Source organism: Aythya marila (genome assembly GCF_965140915.1).
Source record: "Aythya marila genome assembly, chromosome: 2".
NCBI lineage: Eukaryota > Metazoa > Chordata > Aves > Anseriformes > Anatidae > Aythya > Aythya marila.
This window is the reverse complement of record NC_139043.1, coordinates 60,813,587-60,838,040: the sequence shown is the minus strand read 5'-3', so window position 1 is coordinate 60,838,040 and position 24,454 is coordinate 60,813,587. Positions and strand designations below refer to the sequence as shown.

The following is a 24,454-nucleotide window of genomic DNA, read 5'->3' as shown; positions in this document are numbered from 1 at the left end:
GGTGAAATTTACTAGTTAAATTCACTTGCAAAATTTCTAACATTTCCATGTTGTTTAGAATTTCTGAAAGGGGTATATTCAATTGTTAAGTCTCTAATTTTCTTTCAATTAACAATTTTCTTCTATTTCTGGCTTTTACTGTTTACTTATTTCCTTTATTTTATGGGGGTTTTGTTGGGGATTTGTGCTGCATAAACTCCCTAGACCCCCTTGAAAAGAGTCTGAACATCTCTAAAGTGGAGCTCCGGATGTCAAAATATCTTTGTGACCTGAATTCCTCTGAAAGAAAATCTTAAAGTAGTTTCTGCAATAAAGCAAAAGCTTAGAGCAACAGGAACAGAGGAAGCATGAGGGCTGTCATTTCCTCCAGGAGCAGCAAGGTAATAATTCATATGAACACCTCCCAGAGATATAGACCATTCCAGCAGTCACATGTGACTTTCTTCCTTTTATTATTTTTTGTGACGGAATGAAAGGCTAGATCAGTCAACACAATATGAAGGAATTAGCTCCTGGCATTATCCTGTGAGGTTTATGTATATCTGAGACACAAACTCATACTTACTATGCTTTTTTACCCATAAGTTTCCCTACCATACTATACACTAGAGAAGTGCCGAAAGCCTTATTAGCTTTCAAAAAGAAAAAAAAAAAAAAAAAAAAAAGAGAGAGGAAATAAAGAAGAAAAAAAAAAAGCAAAAGCATAATGTCACCAAATCTCAAATGCTGTATCAACAGTTTAAGTTACAGATAAATGACAATTCCTGATCTGCTGTTTTACTGACAGTCACTCTGAAAGGTCCAGTAACACTGACACCTAGGCCAGCTGGAGAAATGTGTAATTACAGAACCCTTTGTGCTGTCTGAAAGGACTCTATAACCTTTGCTACAGCCTGGTACATAAGTTCAAAGTAAACAAAAACTTGAAAACGTTAATAAATAGGCATACAAAAATGCTTTTGAAAAATATCTGTTCAAACTCATTTTCCAAAGGTCATTCAAATCTGCAGATTTTAGTTTTGATTTTTTGTTGTTGTATATTTGGTATGAGAAAGCATGAAAAAGTGCACGATTTTAGTTTTCTTTTCAGTCAATAAAAACTCAGTGGGAGACAGGCAAGAGAGAAGGGCAGGATGCTTTTCTTGTTACAATACTAGGACACAGGAGACGTGGGTTCAGTGCCCATCTCTGACATAAATTTCCTCTGTGGCCTAAGGCAAACTATTTTTTTTTTTTCAATTATTTATCTGTAAAGCAGGGATAGCCACTAACCCAGATAGGATTTGCTTGGATAACATTTATGGACATGTCAGAGGTGCTCAGGAAATCATGTATTAGACTCCTACTGACCATATATTCCAAAGCATTGGTTGAAATAATACAGGGTACACCAGCATTTCATGAAGATACATAAAGTCACACGTGTCTACTACTACCCTTCAGCCTACAAGGCAAATAAGTCTCACAACAGTAGTTGGAAATTTCTACAAATATAATTCAAAAAGTAGAAGAAAAATGTCAGATAATGCTGGTAAAAACACAACAGTTGTTGCAGAAAAAGGATGCAAACCCTACAAGCATTTACTAGCATGGTACCTGATGCCACACTGACCAACTAGACCTCCTCTAGATAAGCCATAGCATGCATAGCATGCAACAACAGCAATAAAAAACACGAAGCTCTTTTACTAGTTAAATGCATGATTTAAGGCTCTTGCCTCTTTTTTTTTTTTTTTTTTTTTCCTTCTAATAGCTATTCAAAACTATATAGGCCATCCTAACCTTGTCAGTGCAACTTGGGGTCTTGAGTAGAAACAATGAAAATTGTTTGGAAATTACTGCTTGTATACCTTGTGGGTAGCATACAGCTAATTTAAGCATGCAAAACGTGTCTTGTCTAAGACAATTTGCCCTGATTTCTAGAAGAGTCAGCATCAAAAAGCAATCAATGCCTGAAAGGAATTAATCATACCCTCAATTAGACAGGCTGAATTTGCTATCCCTCTCTCTTGGCTGCCCAGGAGAACATAGGATGGGTGACTCAAGAGGAGACAGAGTCTGGGCAGAGAAAATCTGTTAAGGAGACTCCTACCCCTCTGGTGGGGTTGTGAGCACATGACGTGATCACAGATATACGTTCAGGCAGCATACAGAGATGGGACAAGACAAGGACATGGGTCAGGATCCTTTGATAGGCAATGTGGCAAATGGAATGTGGATTTCCACATACAGGGCTGGACTAAATAAAACACTGAAATGCAATGTCAAGAAAAAAAGAGACATAGGATGGAGTATTATTTCAGTCTAGCTGGAGAATCAACTCAGTTTATACAATGCTGGTGCCTCATCCAATATCCTAAATCTGTTTCTGTCTTGAGTCCCCATCTGTGATCCATATATATACCATACCTATCAATAGCACAGATCTTGGAAACCTGCTCAGAAAGGTCTTACTAGATCTGTATTCATATTAATTCAGTAACACAGTTACCTGTGTATGAGGGCAGGTTATACCTTTCAGCCAAAAGGCTAGAAAAGTAGCTAGCCACAAAGAAAGTATAATATTTCTATTCAAGTAAACAATGAGCTGATGGAAGGAGATGGTTTTGTCTCATAAAAACAGATTACTCTGAAATTCAACAATAAATTTACCTCAGGAGTGAGGTTTCCCTCTATTGGCCACCACAGTATAAATGATGGTATTTTAGTGGTTTAACAAAAGCTTTGGAAGTAATAAATATTAAAAATGAAATCTAAGAATGTGTCTTTACCACAAATTACTTTGGTTTTCTTTGTTGTTGACACAAAATCATCTTCTGAAAAACGTTATGTTGAAAGAATAAATTCCTCTGTTGCTTACATTGGTTAAAAGAACAGTCAGAAAGAGTAAATTATAATACAGAATATAGGAAAATATACACTGATAATGCATGCAGATCTAGCCAGTGTTTTTGAAGATGATCCTAGAAAAAACAGGGAACATAAGTAGGCTTGGTAACACATCCTGCTGATATATCACATGCACCACTTAACCAGAGTGGACTCTGAAAGTAAGACTTGATCCTCTTTAGAGGCATGACTCTGGGAAGTGTTCTCCACACTTCCTTCAGAATTAGCCTGATCCAGTTTTAGACATGATAGGAAACCACGAACACAACCAGCTGCTTGCCCTAGGTGAGAAGGAGCAGTCAACAGCTTGGAAGAGATCGGCTGCTTTTGATGATCTGTCCTCAGCTACAAAGAACCTTTTATTGTCTCAAAATAAATAAATAAATAACCCAATTAGTCGACTCATCTAGTTCTGCTGGACATTTTTTGTTTCAGACATTAATAGGTCTCAGCATCTCTCTGGGCTCAACGCACATTGTAATATACTCACCATCATCTGCTGAACATGAAATATTTCAGCTCCAGTAGCAGAAAGGCGGTTTGGAAATGAAATGTCAAGAAAAGCACCAGGTAGAGTGCTTGGTCCAGCATTGTAAACCTATAAAAAATATGCATATAAGTGTATAAAAAAACAAAACATATATGACTGCTCATAAATGGGAAAAAATGTACAACCAGAGCTGGGAGAATAGGTAAATTTGAAAAAATCTAATCTTATGCCTGCTTTTCAATCTTTTCAGACAAAATCTTCTTTTGTAAGTACCAAGATAAAATCAAAGGTTTAATTTATCTAAAAATCTTTAACCACAGCTCATGTATCAAGTGAGAAGCAGTTTTGCAGGATAATTACCAATACAAATAGCATATGACATTATCTTATGTACAGATACTTGTATATTGCAAGTACTCTTTGAGAGTCTAAAAGACTGTAAAAAACACTGCTGTCTCTACCAACATTCTCATTTCCATCTGGTAACCACTGCATTATATTCTGCATGTGTTTTATTATGGAGCAGAACCCAAAGTAATGTTGACTTTAACTAGGGTTTGCTGAACTGAGTTGCCAGGAAATGCATGTGAACAACTTCCATTCAAGATCTGGGGTTTCCAATTAAATTAAACTCTTTGTGGAAAACTTTGGCTTTCTATCAAATCCCCCACAACTTTTCAACATAAGAATTTCTAGTCCACCACTAGAAAGTATCCAGTGAAAATTCCAAAATTTGTGGATTTTTGCTAAAGAGAAAAAAAAAAATCCATGGAAATCTGTCTACAAAAGTAAGTTTTTATGTCTATCTACATTTTTTTTTAATCAGGAAAAATATTTCCTGGTGGTTTCTAACAACACATGCATAAGTGCATCCATTAAAAGCATTAAGCCTGTCAGAATATTTACCTACACTGAGATAGTACTGTCAAAAAATGTAGCAATCAGTGCTTCAATTGTGTAAAGTACTGATATTAAAAACAACAACTTTTCGTTCTTCAAACACTGTTTATATTTGAAGAAATGCCTGACTGATAAAGAGAATAAGTTCACAATGCCAAATCCTTACAAAAACCCTGAGGCCCCAGGCAGGGGGAGCAATCCCACTATAATAGAGCATGATAAAAGCTGCATGAAATACAAACATAATGTTTCGTGTAAAACGTTTTAAAAATCTTGATTATTTCACTGAGATCAGTTATCAGACTTAAGGAAGAAAAGACATTTTCAGTGAACATCATGTTACCAAAAAAAATGATGCATACATCTCTTCCCGTATTAAAATTTGACATGGTATAGATTTTCACATATAAAAAAAACCTATAAAGTATTTTTGTATTTTTGTAAATCATCTTTCTTTTTTTGGGTTAAGAAACTATTACTTTTCTCCATCTGGAAGAGATTAATAAGTGACAGGCAAACCATTAAAAACAATTAAGCAGTAATACAAACCATGCTTTGCCCATTATGAAACTCTACCCTTTCTGACACACACAGCTATGAGGTTTATCACGTTACTAGAGAGCAGATCTGTGACTTGTTACAGCATAATTTTCTACTTCTATATGGAAAATAACTTTTTAATATTGCAGTTTACAAGTGTGTGCATGATACACAAGAGGATGGGGGAGGACAAATGGTGGCTCTGCCAATATATAGGTTTTCTCTTCCTTACCTGTTATCACTTTGTTTTATTGAAAATAATAATCTAGTTAAAGCATCAGTACATCTGTTCTTTATCTGCTTCTAACCACTAACTGGCTGGGGAAGACCTATAAAACCTCAAGAATGAAATCAGAATCACAAGAATTAATAGCCTGGTTCACAAAAAGCTTTAATGTCCTGAAATCCTGTTTTCACTCCTTTTCAGTAAATAGCTAAGGGCACTGCATGACAGTGGGGGCTTAATTGCTCTGGACCACAGTCTGTCCGTGGAGGCAGACATGTGTTACTCATTATAAGCCAAGTGGCATTCATGCCTAGGAGAACAGAAAGGGGAAAAAAGGCGAAAGACTATTTTTCACTATAAATAATTCCCCCACCTCTGCCTTATTTATCATTCCCTAGTTCCATCTAGTGGTCAAAGAGGATGTGAAGTGGTTGTAATAGAGACAGCCATGGCAGTGAGACAAGTTCATTTTGGTCCCACTGCAAGAGCTTGTTACAATAAATGCTCCATATGTTTTACAACTTCAGGAACCCAACAAAATGTCAAGTGAAATTTAATCTGTAGATAATACTTGAATAACACTGATATGCTATGAGACATATAATGAAACCTTCTCACACCATATTTTTAGTGTTACATTCTCTTCCCTGTGCTATGCTCCCATTAGTAATGCTATAAACATTTTCATACCAGGGGCATTTGGCAAAGTTGGAATCCCTTGCATAGTATGTGCTCATTCTCATGGATGTAGGCTGCCCAATCCTCTGCTCCATGACCAAGCTGCTAAAAAGAATTACTCCTCCTTTCTGAACCTGGGACTGCATCCAAGATGTGGCACTTCAGTAACTAGAGTTCTTTACTCAGCATGTGATGAAAGGTAAAATAGAAACAAACAGTAGCAGCTTCATTCCTATGTAAGTGAGATGCCCTATTTGTAATCCTTGTAATAATATACTCAGATAAGGAAATACACCATCCCTGCACACTGTAAATATGGCATCCGCTCAAGAATGCATTGCACATCATACTGTGATATGGAAACATGCACTAAAGCACATACCACACTCAGAATAAAAGAGATATAAAATTAGAATGTGCTGTCAAGCAGGAAAGCAGTACAAAAAAAAAAAAAAAAAAAAAAAAAAAAAGGATCAATTGATCAGTTTTACCTGCAGTGTGAAGTTGAGAGACTGGAAAAGGCATTCGTGGTTTTCTAGCTGAACAAAGTTGGATGCTTCCACAGAATCACCATAGAAAAAGGAAGTAGGAAAGACTTCTCTGAAAGATCAAGAAACGTATTTATTAAGTTGTGCTTGTCACCAAAATTAAATATATTTGTTGGCTCTGAATCTCATCTCTTGCTTTCTGGCCATGGGAAATTCTATGGAACCATTTTACATTAATCTATTATTTGTGATTTGATTTCCTCTTGACAATACTAGACTACATAAACAGCATCTCAGCTGACCAGGCTTAATATCCCAGCACCAACTGAAACAGATTTCTTTTGATTACATCTCTCTTTTTATCTTTTCCTATCACAAAACCTCTTCTCAGGGCCCATGGGCTCTGCCAATAATAATTTATGCAAGTTCTTTAGCTTGTGTAACACAGGAAGTCATTGCACTACCAAGTTAGTCTGAAGCAGTTACTAACAGGATTACTTTCAGTTACATATTCATTAAACTAACATTTCATTTTTATCTACTGTTAAAAGAGCATTTCATGAATAAACCCCTCATTAGCTATCATTACCTTTATGAGTTGCAGATGGTTAAAGGGAAGAACAGAGGGGATATGACTTGCTTAGAGCTGCAGTGGCAAAGGCCAAGTTCCCTCAACTACTCTTACCACCTTATTACAACGTAAAATACAGTAGGGTTTTATCAAAAAAGACTTGGAAGCACCACAGAGTACTGTGAAATCCTAGAGAGGAGGACCAGGAGTGCTTTAAGCATCCTTTGTGCCTCCTCCTACTCTTAGGCTGCTCCACTGGCTGGAAAGGGTCCTGGTGTAATTTCAGATAGACCTCAGCCAGGGTTTGCCTAAACTCTGCTTTGTTCCTTGGCTGTCCTTTTGATCAGACTATTTTGAGATAGGATTTTAAGCCTGTTTAGTTACATTTCCTTTTTTTTCTGGTCTCCTGACCTGCCTCCTGTGCCAGGGATTGCTAGGGCAAGCAGCAGGAGACAAATTTTACTCCTCCCATCTACAGTGTTGTGCCAGAAGGCTTCTCCCAAATGTGGGACAAGCCCTTCAGGGCTATTTATGACCAGGGATGAAGGTTGCTCTTGCAGCCTCAAATGCAGGATAGCTAATAAAATTAAGCTTTAAAAACATACTGTCTGAAAAAGAGTATTACTAGTATTACCTAGTATTTCCTGGGAATGCTGTACCCTCCAACAAACCAAACTTTTCCCCAGTAGTTGGACATTTCCATGAACTTGAATCAACTAAGCTTTGTCTATGGGAAAGCAGAAAATAATCCACATAGCCAGTTGGGTGGGGCTGACAACTTCAGAGACCTTGTGGTTTTAAGAGGTATATTCTGAAGAGAAAGAAAGAAGCCCAATCTGTATCAGTGTTTTCCACCTGCAGTATTCTGTAAGTGGGGAGCAGAGATCTAAAGACACATTATTTCTTTCATATCTGTAAAGCTGTATAAAATCCGTGTCAAAGCATCAAGAAGCAAAGGATACAGAGTTAAATTTCTACACAATCCGTAAGTGTGAAAGCATTCAAAAACTTTCAGAGCATGCTGCTAGGACTGTGTTCTCAGTATATAGAAGATTTTTGTCCTTGCTAATCGTCTTGTGACATCTGACAGTACTCTTCATTTCTCTGAGCAAGCTCAGACATATCTTCCACACATTCTGACTTCTGTGGCAGTAAATTAAGGATTTTATTGCTATGCAATATGAGGGGAAATCATCTTTATATGGTAAAACCTAGACCTGGCCATGAATTTGAGTACACCCAGCCTTTCAGCCAAATCACATGCCAGTGCAGGTAACCTTCTTTCCTCTGTCTCTGTTAACCACTGCCCTCTCCCAGGGACTGGGCATGTGCTATATAAGTATTTCAGTCAAAGGGTGAGTGATGTTCCTCGGCTGGTATTCAGACGCTTTGCAGAATAGGAAGCAGAGAGAGTGGGAAAGGAGACAGAAGCAGAAGCAAATTCTGATTGTGAAATTAAACAGAAAGGCAAACAGCTAGACTCCACCAAGATCCTTACAATCCCAGAACATTTGACCCTAACCTTTGGCCTGGTGATTCTCAACCATATCTTTAAAGGCATGCCCTAAGGAACAAGAGGCAATTTGCTTTTTCTATTTTTATTTTATTTTAAGGTCCATCATATCCACAAAACCACATGAATTCAAATATAGTCACTAAAATACCTATTATAAATGAGATGACAACTAATCAGTGCTAGCTAGAACGGAGTGAGAAAGAGGTACAGTGCTGGAATGAAAGGAATGACAAATAAAATTCCCAGATAATGAATGAGGTTGTCCTTATTTCCAGACTCTGGGAAACAAGGAAAAAGCAACATTCTCACTACATGTAAACAAAGAGAAAAATTCAGTTTTTCACTCAGAGAGACTGAGATGTTATTGTTAGGACTGATATTATTTTGTTTTCATTTGATGACTAGTACTTACCCATTGATAGATGAGTCCACTTCATGCATCAGGGGCACTGACAAGGTTAGAGTATTATCATGCAGAAACTCTGTGTGTTCTAGGTTTCCACTGTGCCACAAAGAAAAATAAACACACTGTAAAACCACAGCCTTTACAATATACCACAGTTACACAGCTACCATCTCTCTGCTTTGTACTCTGAGCCTCTCCCAGTGATGTTGCCTCTCATTAAGAAGCCTCTTAAAGATTGCTACTTCTGTTCATCCCTCTTTGGAGGGGGCACACATACAAAGCGTGCTTTGCAGCTCTTCCTCTGTGGCTGGGGCATAAGCAGACTTATGCTGATAAATCTATCTTTGAGCAAAATTCTCAGTTCAAAAGTGCAGAACTACAGCAGTGATCATGCATAGTGGAGAGAAACAAGGATATTTCAAAAGCAACTCAAATGGTTGATTTTTATCCCAGCCTGACTGCACATCAGTTTGGGAGGGATACATACACTTCACAGAGGTTCTTGACAGTAAATGAAGCTGCCCTTTTACTGTAGCTGCATTATTTCACAGCATTGTCTCGGTACTGCTATGAGCAACTTTGCATGTAGACCCTCATACTGAACTGGCCGCAAACTCTCAGCTGTTCTGCTCCCTCTGCGTGTTTTAATTGTCAAAATGAAAGAAGTTCTACTTTGTGTCTTCAAAGCCAGTTGCCACCACTGGTCAAAAGCAGAAGAAGGGAAGAGAAAAGTGAGCAGTCATGTCTCATTTAAGTTGGTTTATTTCAGTGTGAATACTTGTGTATTAAGTCCAGAAAAGGTTCCTGAATTGCATGACCAACAGGCAAACTTGTAAATATTCTAATTCTGATGGTGAGTCTGCTTGGTGGGTGACAGCTTAAAAGAAGAATATATTGCATATATTTCCTGTTCCTTCAGCAGTGACTCTGATTGCTTTTGCCTTGCTGCTTATCAGATTTACTCACAAGTCTACCTGTTAAAAGATATGATCCACTTTACTTCAGAACATTACCACTGAGGCAACAGCAGGTAGTAACATCCCAAATGATACCACGCATATGATGAGTTGCTCAATCAGGTTATGAAAACAGAGCCTGTTGGCTACATATATATGTAGATACAGCTCAGCCTTCTGAGACTGACACATTGCTATACTGGCTAAACAAAGCTATGGCTCAACAAAAGCTTTTCTTCTGAATAGGCCAAAATGGAGACATTTCTCATCTCAAATACCAAGATATTATGCTGAGAAGCAGAATAAGCAAGTAAAATTTAGTATAGGGTTCATATGTATGTGTTTATCTGTTTAAAAAGAAGCAGTTACTGTAAAAAAAATGAAAACATAGCTTGGTGAATTTAGTTCCAGCAAAATAGTTTACTCTAGGAAGCAACAGAAGAGTTACGTTTAAAATAAACAAAAATAAAAATGAAGACCTAGTGTAGTGCTGAGTCTTTGATCTCTCTCCCCCACTACAGAACCAGTCTCTTGTTACAGATGCTACTGCCAAATTTGCAGCTACAAGGGACAGGTTAAGTGGCCACTTGAAGGGTAATACTTAGTTTCCAGTGACAGCGTGGTATAGCTAACAGCTTTTCCATGCCAGACATTTCTGCAGGACTAGCTCCAGTTTTGTGTGGGAACAATGTCCCCACTCGTTGCAGTCTAACCACAGTACAACACAGACATTTCCCTGTCCATTTCCTTATCACTGACCTTACCCCAGGGCACCCTGTTAAAGCCCAACAACTTTTGTGGTAGAAACATTTTATTACTCTCATTTGACAGTAAGGGAATTGAGCAATTTGCCAAAGTCATGGAGAAAACGAGGGTAATTCAGCAATGGGAACTGCACTGTTGCTGGAGGTTCAGCTGAATCCTGAACAACACAACTGTCCTCCAGCCCATCCTTCTGAAAGGAAAAATAGTCTTTTAATCCCTCTGATAATTTGCACTATGTGTACAAACTACTATATATTTATTTGTTCCATCTAAAAGCAGCAACTAACCCTCTTCACTGGTAGTGCACAGAAATCTTGAGGAGTGAGGTTACTGAGGAAAGCCCTGTGCTATCCACGGCAGGGAAAGGAGAGGTACAGCCTGGAAAATGCTGGCTGGGCAAATGTAAAGCACTCCTGACCTATCCTTGCAATGGCTGGCATTTACATGGCAGATCCCAATACATCTGCCTGACCTAGAGGTATTACGGGGTCATCTGAACACACGATCAACTTCTCTTCACAGAGAATAAAACCGGTCTAAACGTGCAAGACGTGGTCTTGCCCATCTGATGTGAGGTCTCACTGTCAGCGTTTCCTGCTGGCACCACATGCTGCAAGATCTTTTTCCCTGCCGGCAGCTGTTACAGGAGGGGGAGGATGCTGCCCTACAAGAGCACTCACTCAGCAACTGCTACATCTCCTCTCTCATCTCCAGCTGGCCTCTGAAGCATCATCAAAGTGGGGAGGAGAGTTCACACTGGAGATACTGACTTTGATGTGGCAGGATATGAAGCTGGCCTGTTCACACAGTAAGTGGAAGCAGCAACCAGTCCCACACTCAGCACCTCAGAGTGGCAGTTTATGGCCCAGGTTAATGAAGCTATGCTACAGTTGGTTTCCATAAACACCCAGACACTGCCTGAGACAGAACCATCCCTGGTGTCTGCTTCTTTGTGGCACAGAGCACTTGTAACATCTTTTATTTTGCCCAAGATGAAGTTCCTATGCATATATCTTAAGGTTACTGGCTAATATTTGGCACCACACTACCGTAATGCCTGCTGCAAATACCTCCGGGACAGTACCCCATTCAGCTGTTTCATGCAGTCTGGCATACCTTCCTAAAGATCCAGAGAGGGGAAAAAATAGACATCAACTTTGGAAACTGTCAGTAAGATCCCTGACCATCTGATGAAAGCATTTTTCTTTTCTGGTTTGCATCCAAGCATGCTTATTTCATTCAAATGCTGGAACAAGTGGATCTGCCTGGTTCTGATCGTCAAGCACAGCTGAACTGAGCTTGATATACAGCCCAAAGGGATGGGCACAGAAAAACAAGGGCCTTCCAACTGAGAGAACACAAAATGCTCCTTCAGAATCACAGCTCCCTGGCAAGCAAACCCTACACACAATCCCACCTCATTTTTCAGGAAGGTAAGTCACATGGTTCCTCTGTATTATCAAAATACACACATTTAGCTTCAGCCATCTAACCTCTTTTACTGTCCATAAATGTGCTATCATATCATGTCACCGCTATCAGACGATTGCCAAACAAATGCAATGCACACATCATGCAAGGAAGAATATACAAGTCATCAGGACGTACAAAGGTTCTCTTACCTTTGGGCAGTGACAAGGAAGGTAAGTGTTTCTTCTTGCCCAGACAAATGACTTGTGTCAAAGATCACACTGAACTCGTACTGCACAAAGAAAAAATGGTATTTAGAAACACTGTACTTTGTTTCAAAACATACTTATTCTGAAACTTCAAACATATTTTACTGGTCTAGCTATGCAGATGTAGCACACTTTCATACATTTAATAGAGCCTCCTCTACCGTAGAGTAGCTTTTAAATCTAAGGAATTGCTCATCTGTTCAAATACTACAGAATCCAATTTTTCTTTCATTGTGAAAAGGCCTTTATTAGAACTGCCATTCAATGATACTTTTGGAGTAGATTATCTGCCAGTGGAAGTGTCTTCTAGTTTAAAGGGATCATTATCCAATCCTACCTCAGCACCAATGTGTACAGTAGTTGCCGGTGAAGTGATATTTTCAGGGAATAAAGATCATGTCATAGGCATGCACTGACACCCAGAACAACCAGCACTAGTCAAAGCACCATTCAGGCCAATAATCAAACTGGGTAAAATCAGGTGCCAATTTTGAATAGAGAACCTACCTTGATGATCACTGTAGCACTACATTAAAAAAGCTGTTGCATCAAATATTTATGTACCTCTAAAACCCAAGTGAAAATTTCCGAATTCATGCTAATTTCAATGGCTTACTGAAAAAAATGGAGGTAATCCAACTATGTTATTCTGAAACAAAACACTGAAATCCTTACACTCCAGGTAATATTTTGCTGCTGTATTTTTTCCACTGTATTTTAAATCTTTTTAAATGTTTCAAAAGACTACGTTCTAAGAAATAAATGATCAGTAACAGAAAATTCCAATATAAGGTCAAATGCTATGTCAATTCAAATAGAAAGGAGTAATTTTTGAAATTTAAATTTTATGAAAAATTTTACATTGATTTTGTTTGGTCATTCTGAAGTTATTCCTCTTCTCACCTTCCTGAGTTAGTCAGGTGTACAGCTTTTTTTAGGGACAGAAAGAACGTAGCTGGGTTTGTAAATACTACAAAATAGTTCATCCTCTACTATCTTCTACTAGTTCATCTTCTACTAATCTTCCAAGAAAACAGAACAAACAAACAAAAAAAGCTACCAGGAAAACATAATATGAAAAAGTTATTGCAGCATTTTCAATGTCATTCATATGAATGCAGTTGCACCAAGTGAAAGTAGGCAAACATAAAAACTGAGTAAGGCAATACAAGTAAGTCAGAATCCTTCCCTATTTTTCCGCAGAGGAAAATTTTAAGCTTTTGGTAGCTACAGCTCTTGCATCATTTCTGAAGAGCATTCAATTGCAATGCACAGGGTATTACCATTGGATGTATCTGATGGGAAAGTACATCTGCCTTCCCACAACAATGAAAGGCTTCAGTATCTGGGTTAGAACACTACAGAAAGTATCAGCCACACACGTTTAACAAAGAAATTGTCCTTCCCACTACTCCTTGGAGACAAACAGAGGAGGAAACCATCACTCAGCAGATGAAAATATCACAACATTACCCTAGATTTCGATCTCATGAAAGGAAATCCCACACTGCACTTGAGGAAGTCTGATTCCAACAACTCACAGGCAATGCCCAGCTCCTCCTGTAAGAAAATAAAAAAGACCTTGAGATGATGGATTTGAGGTGAATAAGAGAAGGATTACCAATAAATATCATTGAGATGAAATGATCTTATAAAACAAAACATTTCCCATCGTAGCACTGTTATTCCCAGAAATCTAATACTCCTTAAATAAGGAAAGGCGCAATGAGGCACTTCCTGACTCCACCTCAGTAAGATCAGCACTGAGACGTGGACAACCATCTGAATGTTGCTCTGAGAGCCAGACCACGGGGAAATATGGCACGACTAAACACAATGGAGTCAGGGGACCAGCCCAAAGTTCTTGGATAACTCAGACCATCAGTTATTCCCATTGTTTTTTAAAAGAGCTTTCAAATATTCCAGAATACAGGTTCTCCACATCAGTTTTCCCAGTATTATGAAGACAGAATTGTATTGGGTGACAGTGACTAAATCAGGACAGGCACAGATGCTGGAGAAAACTTCATCTGGTCCTAGTATTATTCACCGCCCTGTTCTCTTTGGTTCACAGGATGAGCTGCAATGATATGGGTACCAACCTTCTTTAATGATACAACAGTGGCATAAATAAATTAGGGAGATGTGCCTCTCCTCAAGATAAGAAATGAAAGACTATGAACACTGTCCATAATACAAAGGAAAACGTTAGAGAAGCCCTATCCTGCTTGATTGGTGACTCCATTAAACCAAGGGAAGTGCTTCTATTGAATAGAAAGTGTTTCACTGTTCCATAAAAATAATGTCTGGCTCCAGGTTAGCATGGTCTCATCTCCAGGTTATCACAGAACAGTTGTGTGTTCTGTCACTCTGAATAAGTTCATCACATAAAACTTTAGGGGTAGGATTCAGTTCCACAGTCTGATGTGCACTTTTAGGTGCCTGCTATGTAACTTAGATGCTCCCTTCATAGTCGATGGAGCCAGAAAACTGTTTGCCAGGCCAAATGTAGGTGCTTATTCCAGACTAAACTGAATAGTTATCAAGGCCCTGGTATTGTCTAGATCACCACTGTGGTACTGAAGTATGCAGCTACAATACAAATGCCCGAATTTAGCTATTTGAATCTAGAAATTACCTATATTCTAGACATGTTGCTGGGAATCTCAGAGGTACAGGAGATATGGTTTATTTGACCGATTTTAAGTACCCAGAGTAGTTTGCAAAGCCCAGGGTCTGCCTCCTTATGCACATCTCCCAAATTGTTTATGAGTTCTGCTTTAAACATACTTCAACTTAGGTATTTGCATGAGTACCATTCACATCTAGAACAAGTATGTGCTAAAGTGGCTTCGTGAACCATGGACTCAGACTAAGCATCTCCAGGAAATGCTTCTCTGGCTTTCACATTCTGATAGGAGCATGGCTTTAGTGTTCTACAGATGTTACTTCTTTCCTAACTGCAGTCTTGATCTTTCAACTGCTTTCTGCAATATCTGAAGGACAAAATCTCCTTTAACATCACGGTTCAAATCATGGCACACATTTATAGAAATGTATGTCCCTCATGCTTTCTTCTCTCAGTATTTCACTGGTCTCACATGTAAAGAAAGTAATATAAGGAGAAAATCCATGTATGCTTTGAGATGCCTGATGGCATGAAATTACTCCAGCACTACTCAACAGCCAGAGTAGTGTCCTCCATGTACATTTTCTTTATGGATTTGTTTTGTTGCAATCTTTAGTAGACTTTATTTGCAAAATAACAAAAGTTGGCACTGCCCAGCAAATCAAATTATCTAGATTCAGTTGTATAAAGCTGCCATCCTCATATTCTGTGTCAGATTTTCTCCTCCATTTAACACATAAGAGCAAAGAAAGCACTTCATGGGCGCAGCATCTCCTTCACTTGCCTCTTCCTCTGAGCTACACAGGAGGTTCTCCAGCTTTATTCAAGTGATCAAGTGAACACAAACTGAGCAGCTGCATAACCAAATGAAAATTTTCACAGCTGTTTCCTCTGGGAACATTCTCATTTCTGTGTTGTTCTGATGTCCCTTGCTGTCTAACTGTGGCAACCTATGAACTCTCTTTCATCATCTCCCTGTCTCTGCTCATTCAAGAAGGGTTTCTATTTACATAGCTGTCTGGTGGTGACAGTGACCAGACAGACCCAAGAGGTTGTCTCCCCTCCCCAAGCCCGTATCACTTCAGAGATGTCAAAAACACAGTAACAGAAAGAACACTCATCTTGATAATGGAAGAAGTGCAATTCTTCTTCATTTTGCAAATTGGTGGCTGCCTGCCTTTGCAGTTCAGACAACAGGCAGGCACATGCCAGTTGTTTATAAGGGCCTGCTAAGGAAGCATCAGGGAACACTGCATTGTGGCTGGTTTTGCTGTTACTGCTCGCAACAGCTCGACAGATGTATTGATATTGACCTGAAAGACCTTCTGGCTTCATTAGCATACCAACCAGTTTAATGATTAACATTAATAGGACATTATTAATGCTGCAAATTCAAACTGTTCAATGCTAGGAAATAACAGAAGTAAGTTTGCCTGTACCAGACTGGTTCAGCCTTCTGCATGTTTCTAAATCCCAGAGTACCTACAAACCTTTTCTATGGACTCATTGATCTGTGATTAGTATTAAGAAGCTCTGATAATGGGTAAACTATTTGCTTTTCCTTCATCACTTACTGTCTGGCTTCAGGCTTATTTGCTGCATACTGTTCTGGAGAGGGAAAAAACTGTTTTTATGGGATTTCCTATGGTGTTCAGCTCTGTAATGTGTGGACACACAGCAAGTATTAAGTTCAGTTTTCAGAAAGCTGATAGATTTTTGGTGCCTTAATAAAAAATAGGGAACAGCGGCAGGGGATTTCTGGGCTTCCAGAAATTTTGGTGCCACTTCTCAATGATGTGAGGTAACACTTTAAGTGCACAGTGCTTCTCTATGACAATACAGCCTAGCTGAGAACGCAGTTTATTGCGTGAGTTTCCCTAGCAGAATTTCTAGCTTGCTTAGAAAACATAGCCAAAGGGAAGCTTCCCTTCCAGTTACAGAGTGTGAAGTTTTATCTAGACAACTTTGTTTTCTTTCTGAAACATTTCACAGTTTTTCATATTTTAAGGAGAAGATCAGATAAAGAGTGAGCTAATTAGCCAAATAGCTGTACTATTACTGCATAACAAATAAAGACCCGGGTGTGAGAAACATGAAGCTCAGGCTGGCTCACAGTCTGTTTCTCCAAGTCTTTTATCGCAGAAAGAAAAGTTCCTGATAATTATGGCAAGAGCAATGAAATAGTCAAGTTTTAACTCCATCATAAGGGGCACATGGGGAAAAATAATTCAACCTAAATTTTAAAGCATAATCCTCTCAAATACATTCCTTGAGGTATGTAACCAGGGTATGATTAGAGATGTAACAAAATGGCCTTACTTGTGGGGTGTTTGTTTTAAAGCGTAAATATGATATGTAGTTTTCAAAAAAGTAGTGCAGGAAGCTGGTAATGATCATATTAACATTGTATGGGAGAAACAGCAGCCTGGAAATGTTGCTATTTGTTAAATTTAAGACTTAAAGGAGAAGAAATTTCAGTAACTCTTGTGTTCTTCCTGAGTCAGATCCACCTCTTGTTGCTTCAAATATTCATCTGGCGTACCATGCAGCCTGCACTGGGAGACAGCAGCTTTCTTCTCCAGTGGCATCTCTGGCCAGTACCTGTCTCCACAGAAGCAGTCTGTTGTTGAACGTGGAGGCTCGGAGTACATCTGACTACTGGCTGACAAGTGCTCAGGAGTGCTTAGGAGTAATGTCTCCTCGTGCTTTGTCCCTAACCCACACGCTAAGTGCAGTAGAGTCCTTACTGCCCCGAATAGCTCAGCTATATAACCAAAAGAAAGCAAGAGGCTCACAGAATAATCTGCTTGAAACAGGCAAACAAAACATTCAGCTTGGCCTAGAAAGCATTCCAACATGAATAAAGCACTTTAACCACACAGATGGGATGCTAGGATCATTATCCTACAATATAATAACTCAAGAGCAATACCCTTTTTGCTGGCTTCACCTTGCTGATTATCTAAGGATATAACACATGGAACAACCCAAAATTTTGCTCTTTCCCTGTCACAGAGATCGTAACTGGACTGCAAGAGAACCTTACATTTTCCAGGCCACATAAGATAGATCATCACTAAGAAAATAGCTTGTCAGTACTAGAACAGGTTGTACTAAGTAAGCCTTTGACTGCATGCATCTTAGCATTTAGAAAGATTGTCTTCCCTTGATGTTTGATGGGCGTAATGTTCTCAGGATACAAAGATGGGACCAGTGCCAGCTGGAGCACAAGACCAGAGTATTTTAGGTATGATCCTGAAGAAGACCACTTATGAGACCCAAGCACTGTGCAAAGACAGCTGCTCTTTGTCCCCAGTCCTCCTGAAAGAGACTTTTTTTTTTTTTTTTTTTTTTAAGTAAGATTTCTTAAATATTGTTTACTTTGACCTCAAAGGGTCATTTTCAACTTGGTTAACTGCCAAATCTAAGACTTAAGGAAAAGAAAAAGAGAATGTCTTATGAAAACAATAAAAGGAAGCAAAATAGGCTGCCTGGCTCTGGATAAAACACAGTGACAGGTTAGAGGCTTGCCTCTGGGAAGAGTCTTCATGCTGACATACCAACACAGGACATTGCTCCTTGTGCTCCCCATTCCTGAATGCCAATGACCAGAAACAAACACCATACATGAAGTGGCACAAGGGCACTGAAACTTCCTGAGCTTCAACTCAACTAGCAGTTTTAAAATCAAATCACAAATGCATTTTTCCCATATGAATCTCGCATAGCTGGTATGTGGTGACTTAGTCATCAGCTGATACAACCTGAACCTCCTCTGCCTCATTCATGTCCAAACAAAAAGCTTCAACCTCAGAGGAAAAAATTTTCTGCTTCCCTCAGCCTGACCTGGCAATTCCTATAATCACATTATTCTGGTTTTATTTTTCCCATCCTTAGGGTTATTCTTTTCTTCCCCAAAGTCAGAACCATCCTCCTCTGAACTGAGGTCACCCCCCACCTGGAGTCATCAGCACGCTGCTTTGACCTGCTCCCACTGCTCATCCCCACCCATGAATTGTTGCAAGCCTGATACCTCAAGCAAGCCCTCAAGTAATCTTCCTCAGCCCATTAGTTCCCCTTCAACACCATCTGCTACCAGGCTCTTATCTATTTGACAACTCTTCTACCAAATTATGACTATCAGCAAAAGCAAACAAATGTAAAAGTATAGGCCACTTGTGCTGTAATTTGCACTCACCAGTGCTCTCACAGGAAAGGTGTGAATTCAACCATCCTAACACCCATTTATTCTCTGTCAGATCTCTGGTTTTTAAGCATATGAGCTACTACTAGATAGTGCATCTTCAGTGTCAGCATGAAGCTGCACTAGAACAGTACTCAACTTGTAGAATTTAGCAAAATTATGTCATGGATACAACTTTTTTTTTTTTTTTTTTTAATAAAATCATACCAGACAGTCAAGAGAAAGTTATATTAATTCCTGCACTGATGGTGAGTTGGGTACTGCTCTGAATACTGTTGGTTATCTGTGCCAGAGATGACCTAATCCTGTTAAACAGTCTTCTGATTCACGGTTGTTTTTGAATGGATTAAAATCACTAATAAAAGGCACTGAAAATATTTTTGTTGCAGAATTGTTAGGATAAACTGTATATTTTTTAGCAGAAAAACAAAACAGAACAAAACATCAGACTTACTAGATATTACATCTAAGAACAAATTACTTCTCTCTTTCCTTGGTTATATTCAAATTAAGGCTTTTTTTGTTGTTTAGATGATAAAATGTCTCCCCCCTGCAAATCCTGGCTGCTAGCACATACGCTCTGGAACAGAGAAGAAAATGTCCTGGAAGCCTTGATAACATGTTGGCAGAACACCCCTGTTTTGAAGATGTTGAGAATTTCTTTTACTTGTTAGTTTTTTTCATCCTACTGCAGGTTTTCCTATGGGTAAAAAAGAAAAGTGCCAAGAGCAAATACTGAGAAACCCTGCACTTGTTGCCAGAGAACATGCTCTTGGTTCTTACTGCTTTTCCTGCTCTATAACACCTGTCTGTCTGAGAAACACCAAACTGGACACCACAGGGCACCACCTACCCTCACCTGAGAGGTCCTACAAGTGCACTAAGGAGGGCTATTTGCACCGTCTACTTCCTGCTGTGTTAAATCTCCAAAGTTAGATACTTTAAGTCTACGCAGTACAGACTCTCCAATATATAGACTTCACAATTAACTCTCCCCACTAGTTATTTGGAGATTTAGTGTATCTGACCTGCACACCAAAGGTAGAGGCTTTTATCAGACACTAGGAAAAATAGAGTTCAGTTAAATAATTTAGCTAAATTTCTACATTTTTTTTCCTATATTCATTATGGCCTCTGTCTTAAAGCACATATTTGTATCTCAGCAATTTCAATTTACAAATTGGAATTTTTGGTGAACAAGGACACTTTCCCAAATTAGAGATTAGACAAACATCTGGATGCTTTGTTCCCAAAAGGACAATTATATAAACATGAACTGCATTTTGAGAGCTTCTCACTTTGGGGAGATATCACTGAACATGTGTATGTTCACAGTTGGAACCTCCTTCTGTGCACTAAGCTAGCAAACTTGGGTAGCACCAACAGCTTTCAGGTCAGGAACCTAAAATAAACGACCACTTCTTTGATGATGTTTGGGATGGCTTCTTCAAATTACTGTTCATAATCTTGGTGTAAGCCCTTCAGCTGTACTTCAGTAACTTCCCCCCACTGCGGGTTTTCCTAGGGTTTTGAGAATAATTTTTATTTTGATCCTACCCTTCGCTCTCCCTGCCTCACAATCCTCTTAATACCTTTACTGAGGCTTCAAGGACATGAAGATTAGTAAATTCATTCAATAGCTACCTGAGTATACTGATTTACTTTCCTTCCGCAGCAACAAAGGTCACCAAAGAATGTGGGTCACAGTTACCCACACGTACAGAGCAATTAGGAAAGCCTCAGCTCCTGAAAGCTTGGGGATTTTTTCAATACAAATGATGGCCCACGTTGAGTTTCCCTATGACTGTAAGCAAGTGCAGCTCAAGTAATTTCATCTTGCAGGTCCTTTCTTGTGCAAATAACAGGATGGATTTTCTAATACAATTCCATAGATACCATGCTTTCCTCCAAAATGGTGCTTTGCTGGGTATTTTAAAACTGCAGGAACACAAAGAGGATCAGTGGTATTGTAAACGGAGAACTCTTCCCGGTGCTACACAATAATTCAAGTAGAAGGCATCTGTCATGACTGAAACGGTGACATTTAAAAATCTCAGGACCTCACAGACTGAGGCTAGTGTTTTGAGAGTTTGGTTCTCTCTTTTCCAGCTGGGAAGGCCATAGGACTTTTTGTGAGCTCCAAGCATGTCTGTGACCTGGAAAGACCCTATTGCTGACAGCAGCTTTGAAGGTGGACTGCAGTGGTTCAGCACAGGTGAACATCACTTTAAAAGCCATTGAAGATCTAGGAAAAGTCCTCACGTACGTTTCAGTGAGTTTTGCTCTCAGAACAAAAGTCTCATGAGTTTTATTCAATTTCTTGACATGTGGTAAATGTAGCAACTTCGAACTTCTGAATCTCATGATCAGAAACTCTTGGGTACATTTCTCCACTTGCCAACACAAATTGGGTGACAAGGAAACACAGAAAGTAATTTATTTCCATCATGAATTTTGTTTTAAGATGGGTTTTATTCCTGCATCATAACAGCTCTGTAGCCCCAGCTTCACAGGTTTCTCCTGCTGTGTTTTCCAAACATTGGTGGAATGCAAGCAACAATGTGAATAATGTGAAGGGCAATTCAGTGATAAATCAGCAGCAATGGCAACTATCATGTGAAAGATATTCTAGAGTCAGTACCTACCAGGAAAAGTATTATAGAGAAGGAATTAGATTCAGTAGGGACTTGCTCACCTAGATGTTAGCCTTATGACAACGTTTATTTAGTCTTCTGAATATAATGATTGAAAAATATTGGATATCCAATCAAATTACATGATGGAATAAAAATACCACGTGTTCTGCAAGGGTCTGTTTCAAAAGGCATCACAGGGACTAAAACTTTTCCTTCATTTTTGAGCGTTGGGATATTATCCCAACAAACTAAGCTGGCAAACGTGAGGTATCACACATAAATTCTGCAGCTCCACAAATTGCTGTTTCATTGGCAAAGAGCATTGTCCATGCCACCACTCACATGAACAAGCAAAACCGCATACCCCAAGTACACTGACACACACGCAAACGAACACACACACACAAAGATTTGGGGAACCAGGGTGGCTGGTCTTGTAATTTTGATAATGAATCGATCCTTTAATTCATTATCAAAATAAGCTTGAAAGGTGATAGGGAACCTCTTTTTCCTAGTTCTCTTCATGAAACAACAAAATTATTTGACATCAGAGAGAGATTTCCCATCCTATTCCATGATCTCATTAGTAAATGCTGTAGGCACACCCCACCCCCAAGCCCAGCAAGCCTGGCTTCAAACATCTTGGATTTGATGCTTATTTTGTGAAAACAACTATTTCTATGTAATTAATTAGAGCCTCCCTCCTCTTCCCTCTCCACCCTTGACAGAACTTGTTTATAGAGCATGAGATCACCAATCCCAACCGACACAGCAAATCTTTGAGAAAGGAGGGAGAAAAAAACAAAGCTTTTCTATTTGCTGGATATTTTCAGCATTCTTATTTTTCTCTTTCTCTCCTAACATTTATCTTAACTGAGAAAAAGCTAGCACAGCAGATTTTTAAAGTACATCACCTCAGAAACCTAAGTAGCACCAGAAATCGGTCACTCGGCTTATGTAGGTCATTAAGTCCCCAAACACATTTTTGAACAGGTCAATAAAAACAGTTGTAGTTTTGCAACTCCTACCTTTTAAGGGACCTACAGGGCAGCTGGTGAAGTTGTAAGGAGGAAGGGAGTTTTGGTGCTACTCCAAGAAGTTTCATCTCCTTTGCCAGCACACAAATTCCCATTGTCAACAGACCAACTGGACTTGCATCAGCTTCCAGTGTACTACAAAAGCTAAACCCCTCTCTTTTTCTTTTTTTTTAAAAAAAAAAAAAAAAAACACAAGACAGTTGTGCGATCTGGAACAAGACTGGAACACAAGACAGTTTTGCGATCTTTTTTTTTAAAAAAAAAAAAAAAAAAAAAAAAACTTTGGATGAGTGCTGTTGATCTTAGTAAATCAACATAAAGAAAAAAACAAGCCAGGGAACTTCACCAAGAGCCACTGCCCCCCTACAGCTAGTAGGTCAGTTGTCCCTCATTCATTGAGGGACTGACTACGTTTCAGCCATGCTGCTCCTGACCTTTGTTTTTATGTGTTAATGTACAGCTATACTTACTCCACTAGCAGAGTGGGAACAGCTTAAAGGTCAGGCTTCCACCTGCCCACACAACAATGCTCATCCTGTGGGGCATCCTTGGGCATGAGCTGGATGTTATTAGTAATATAAAGAATGCCATTTAAATTTGGGCACAATGGGACATATGACTAAGTCATGTAGAGATTGTTATCCAGGATAAACTGATAAAAATGCCCCCAATGTACAGGATGTCATGCCCCAACTACTTAAAGCAGTGGGTGACCAGTGCCAACAGTGGAATCATCCAGGTGAGCTGGAGACACTGGACTTTCCCTGGGATCTCTTTACTATATCTCAAAAAAGCTTGTAATAGAGATAAGTGCCTTATTCTTGCTTTTATACTCTTTCACAGACAGTGGTATGAAAGTAGTCATGGCAGAAAATACGTCTCACCAGAGCAAATTTGTATTTTTTGGAATATAGCTGTTAATGAAAAGTTTGCACTTCTGAGGCCACCCTTCCCCCTTCCCTCCCCTCTCCCCCACCCTTCCCAACAGAAATTATCACCTTAGAAGTGACATCCAACCTAGAAAATTCTGTGATTCTGTGATTCTGTGATCATTGCTGTCATCATCAGTTCAAGAACACATGCTGGGGTTCTGGCCTGTGTAGCTACATCCACGCTCTGGGGAACATGCGTTACCTCAGACTTGGCACTCACACCTCTTTTCTCAGCACAGGGTCTGCCGGTCCAGTCAGGATAATCTCAGGCTCCTGAAAACCTCTCTAACTCCTGAACGTAACCCAAAACAAATGTTTTCCTGGGGCCAGAAAGTTCAAGCTGCCTTTCCTCCACATCTCCACGTGGCTCTAACACTTCCTAGTTCCTGCTGGGAGGGCAACCACCTGAGCTGAAAAGGTGCAAAGGAGACAGACTTGCAGGGGCCAGCAGCTACCTTGACTGGAGGCACTAGAAATGTTGAGGGGAAACCTCCTGTCGTGCAATTTCCCAGGCATTTTGCTGATTTGAGGCTTTGGAGGACCATGCATGGGTTTGAGAGCTTCCCCCAGCCACTTCCTGCAAAAGCTCCTTGCTTTTAATGCTCAGCTCAGGGGGACTTTGGGTGCAATGTGCCTGCTCTGCAGAAGAACGATCCTGGAAATGTTGGAGTAAGATCAGTATCAGTCCCAGTGGCAGCTCATTCATTTTCGATCAGAAAAGGAAGAGTGTTTTTTTCACAGGAAGGATTTATATAGAATCCTCTGTCCTTCACGGTATTAAAAAAAAAAAATAAAAATCTTAAGCAAGTCCTGGCATGGAGAGCACAACTTGCACTTGGACCCCCTTTTATTTTCTCCATCTTGCAAATCAATCTTTTCTTTTGTTCTTCCTTCCTTTTAAAGGATGTGAAA

General features: G+C 39.4%; 1 protein-coding gene across 2 annotated transcripts in view; it reads right to left on the bottom strand.

Moving 5' to 3' along the window:
• ITGA9 (integrin subunit alpha 9) overlaps window positions 1–24,454 on the bottom strand; it is a 221,026-nt gene that overhangs the window by 42,624 nt on the left and 153,948 nt on the right. For both annotated transcript variants that reach the window (XM_082754412.1, XM_082754413.1), the window contains exons 19-23: window positions 13,578–13,664; window positions 12,048–12,127; window positions 8,711–8,800; window positions 6,215–6,323; window positions 3,380–3,487 (exon numbers count right to left, since the gene is read on the bottom strand). In XM_082754412.1, coding sequence (XP_082610538.1) covers window positions 3,380–3,487; window positions 6,215–6,323; window positions 8,711–8,800; window positions 12,048–12,127; window positions 13,578–13,664 — 474 coding nt within the window. The remainder of the gene's footprint in view (window positions 1–3,379; window positions 3,488–6,214; window positions 6,324–8,710; window positions 8,801–12,047; window positions 12,128–13,577; window positions 13,665–24,454) is intronic.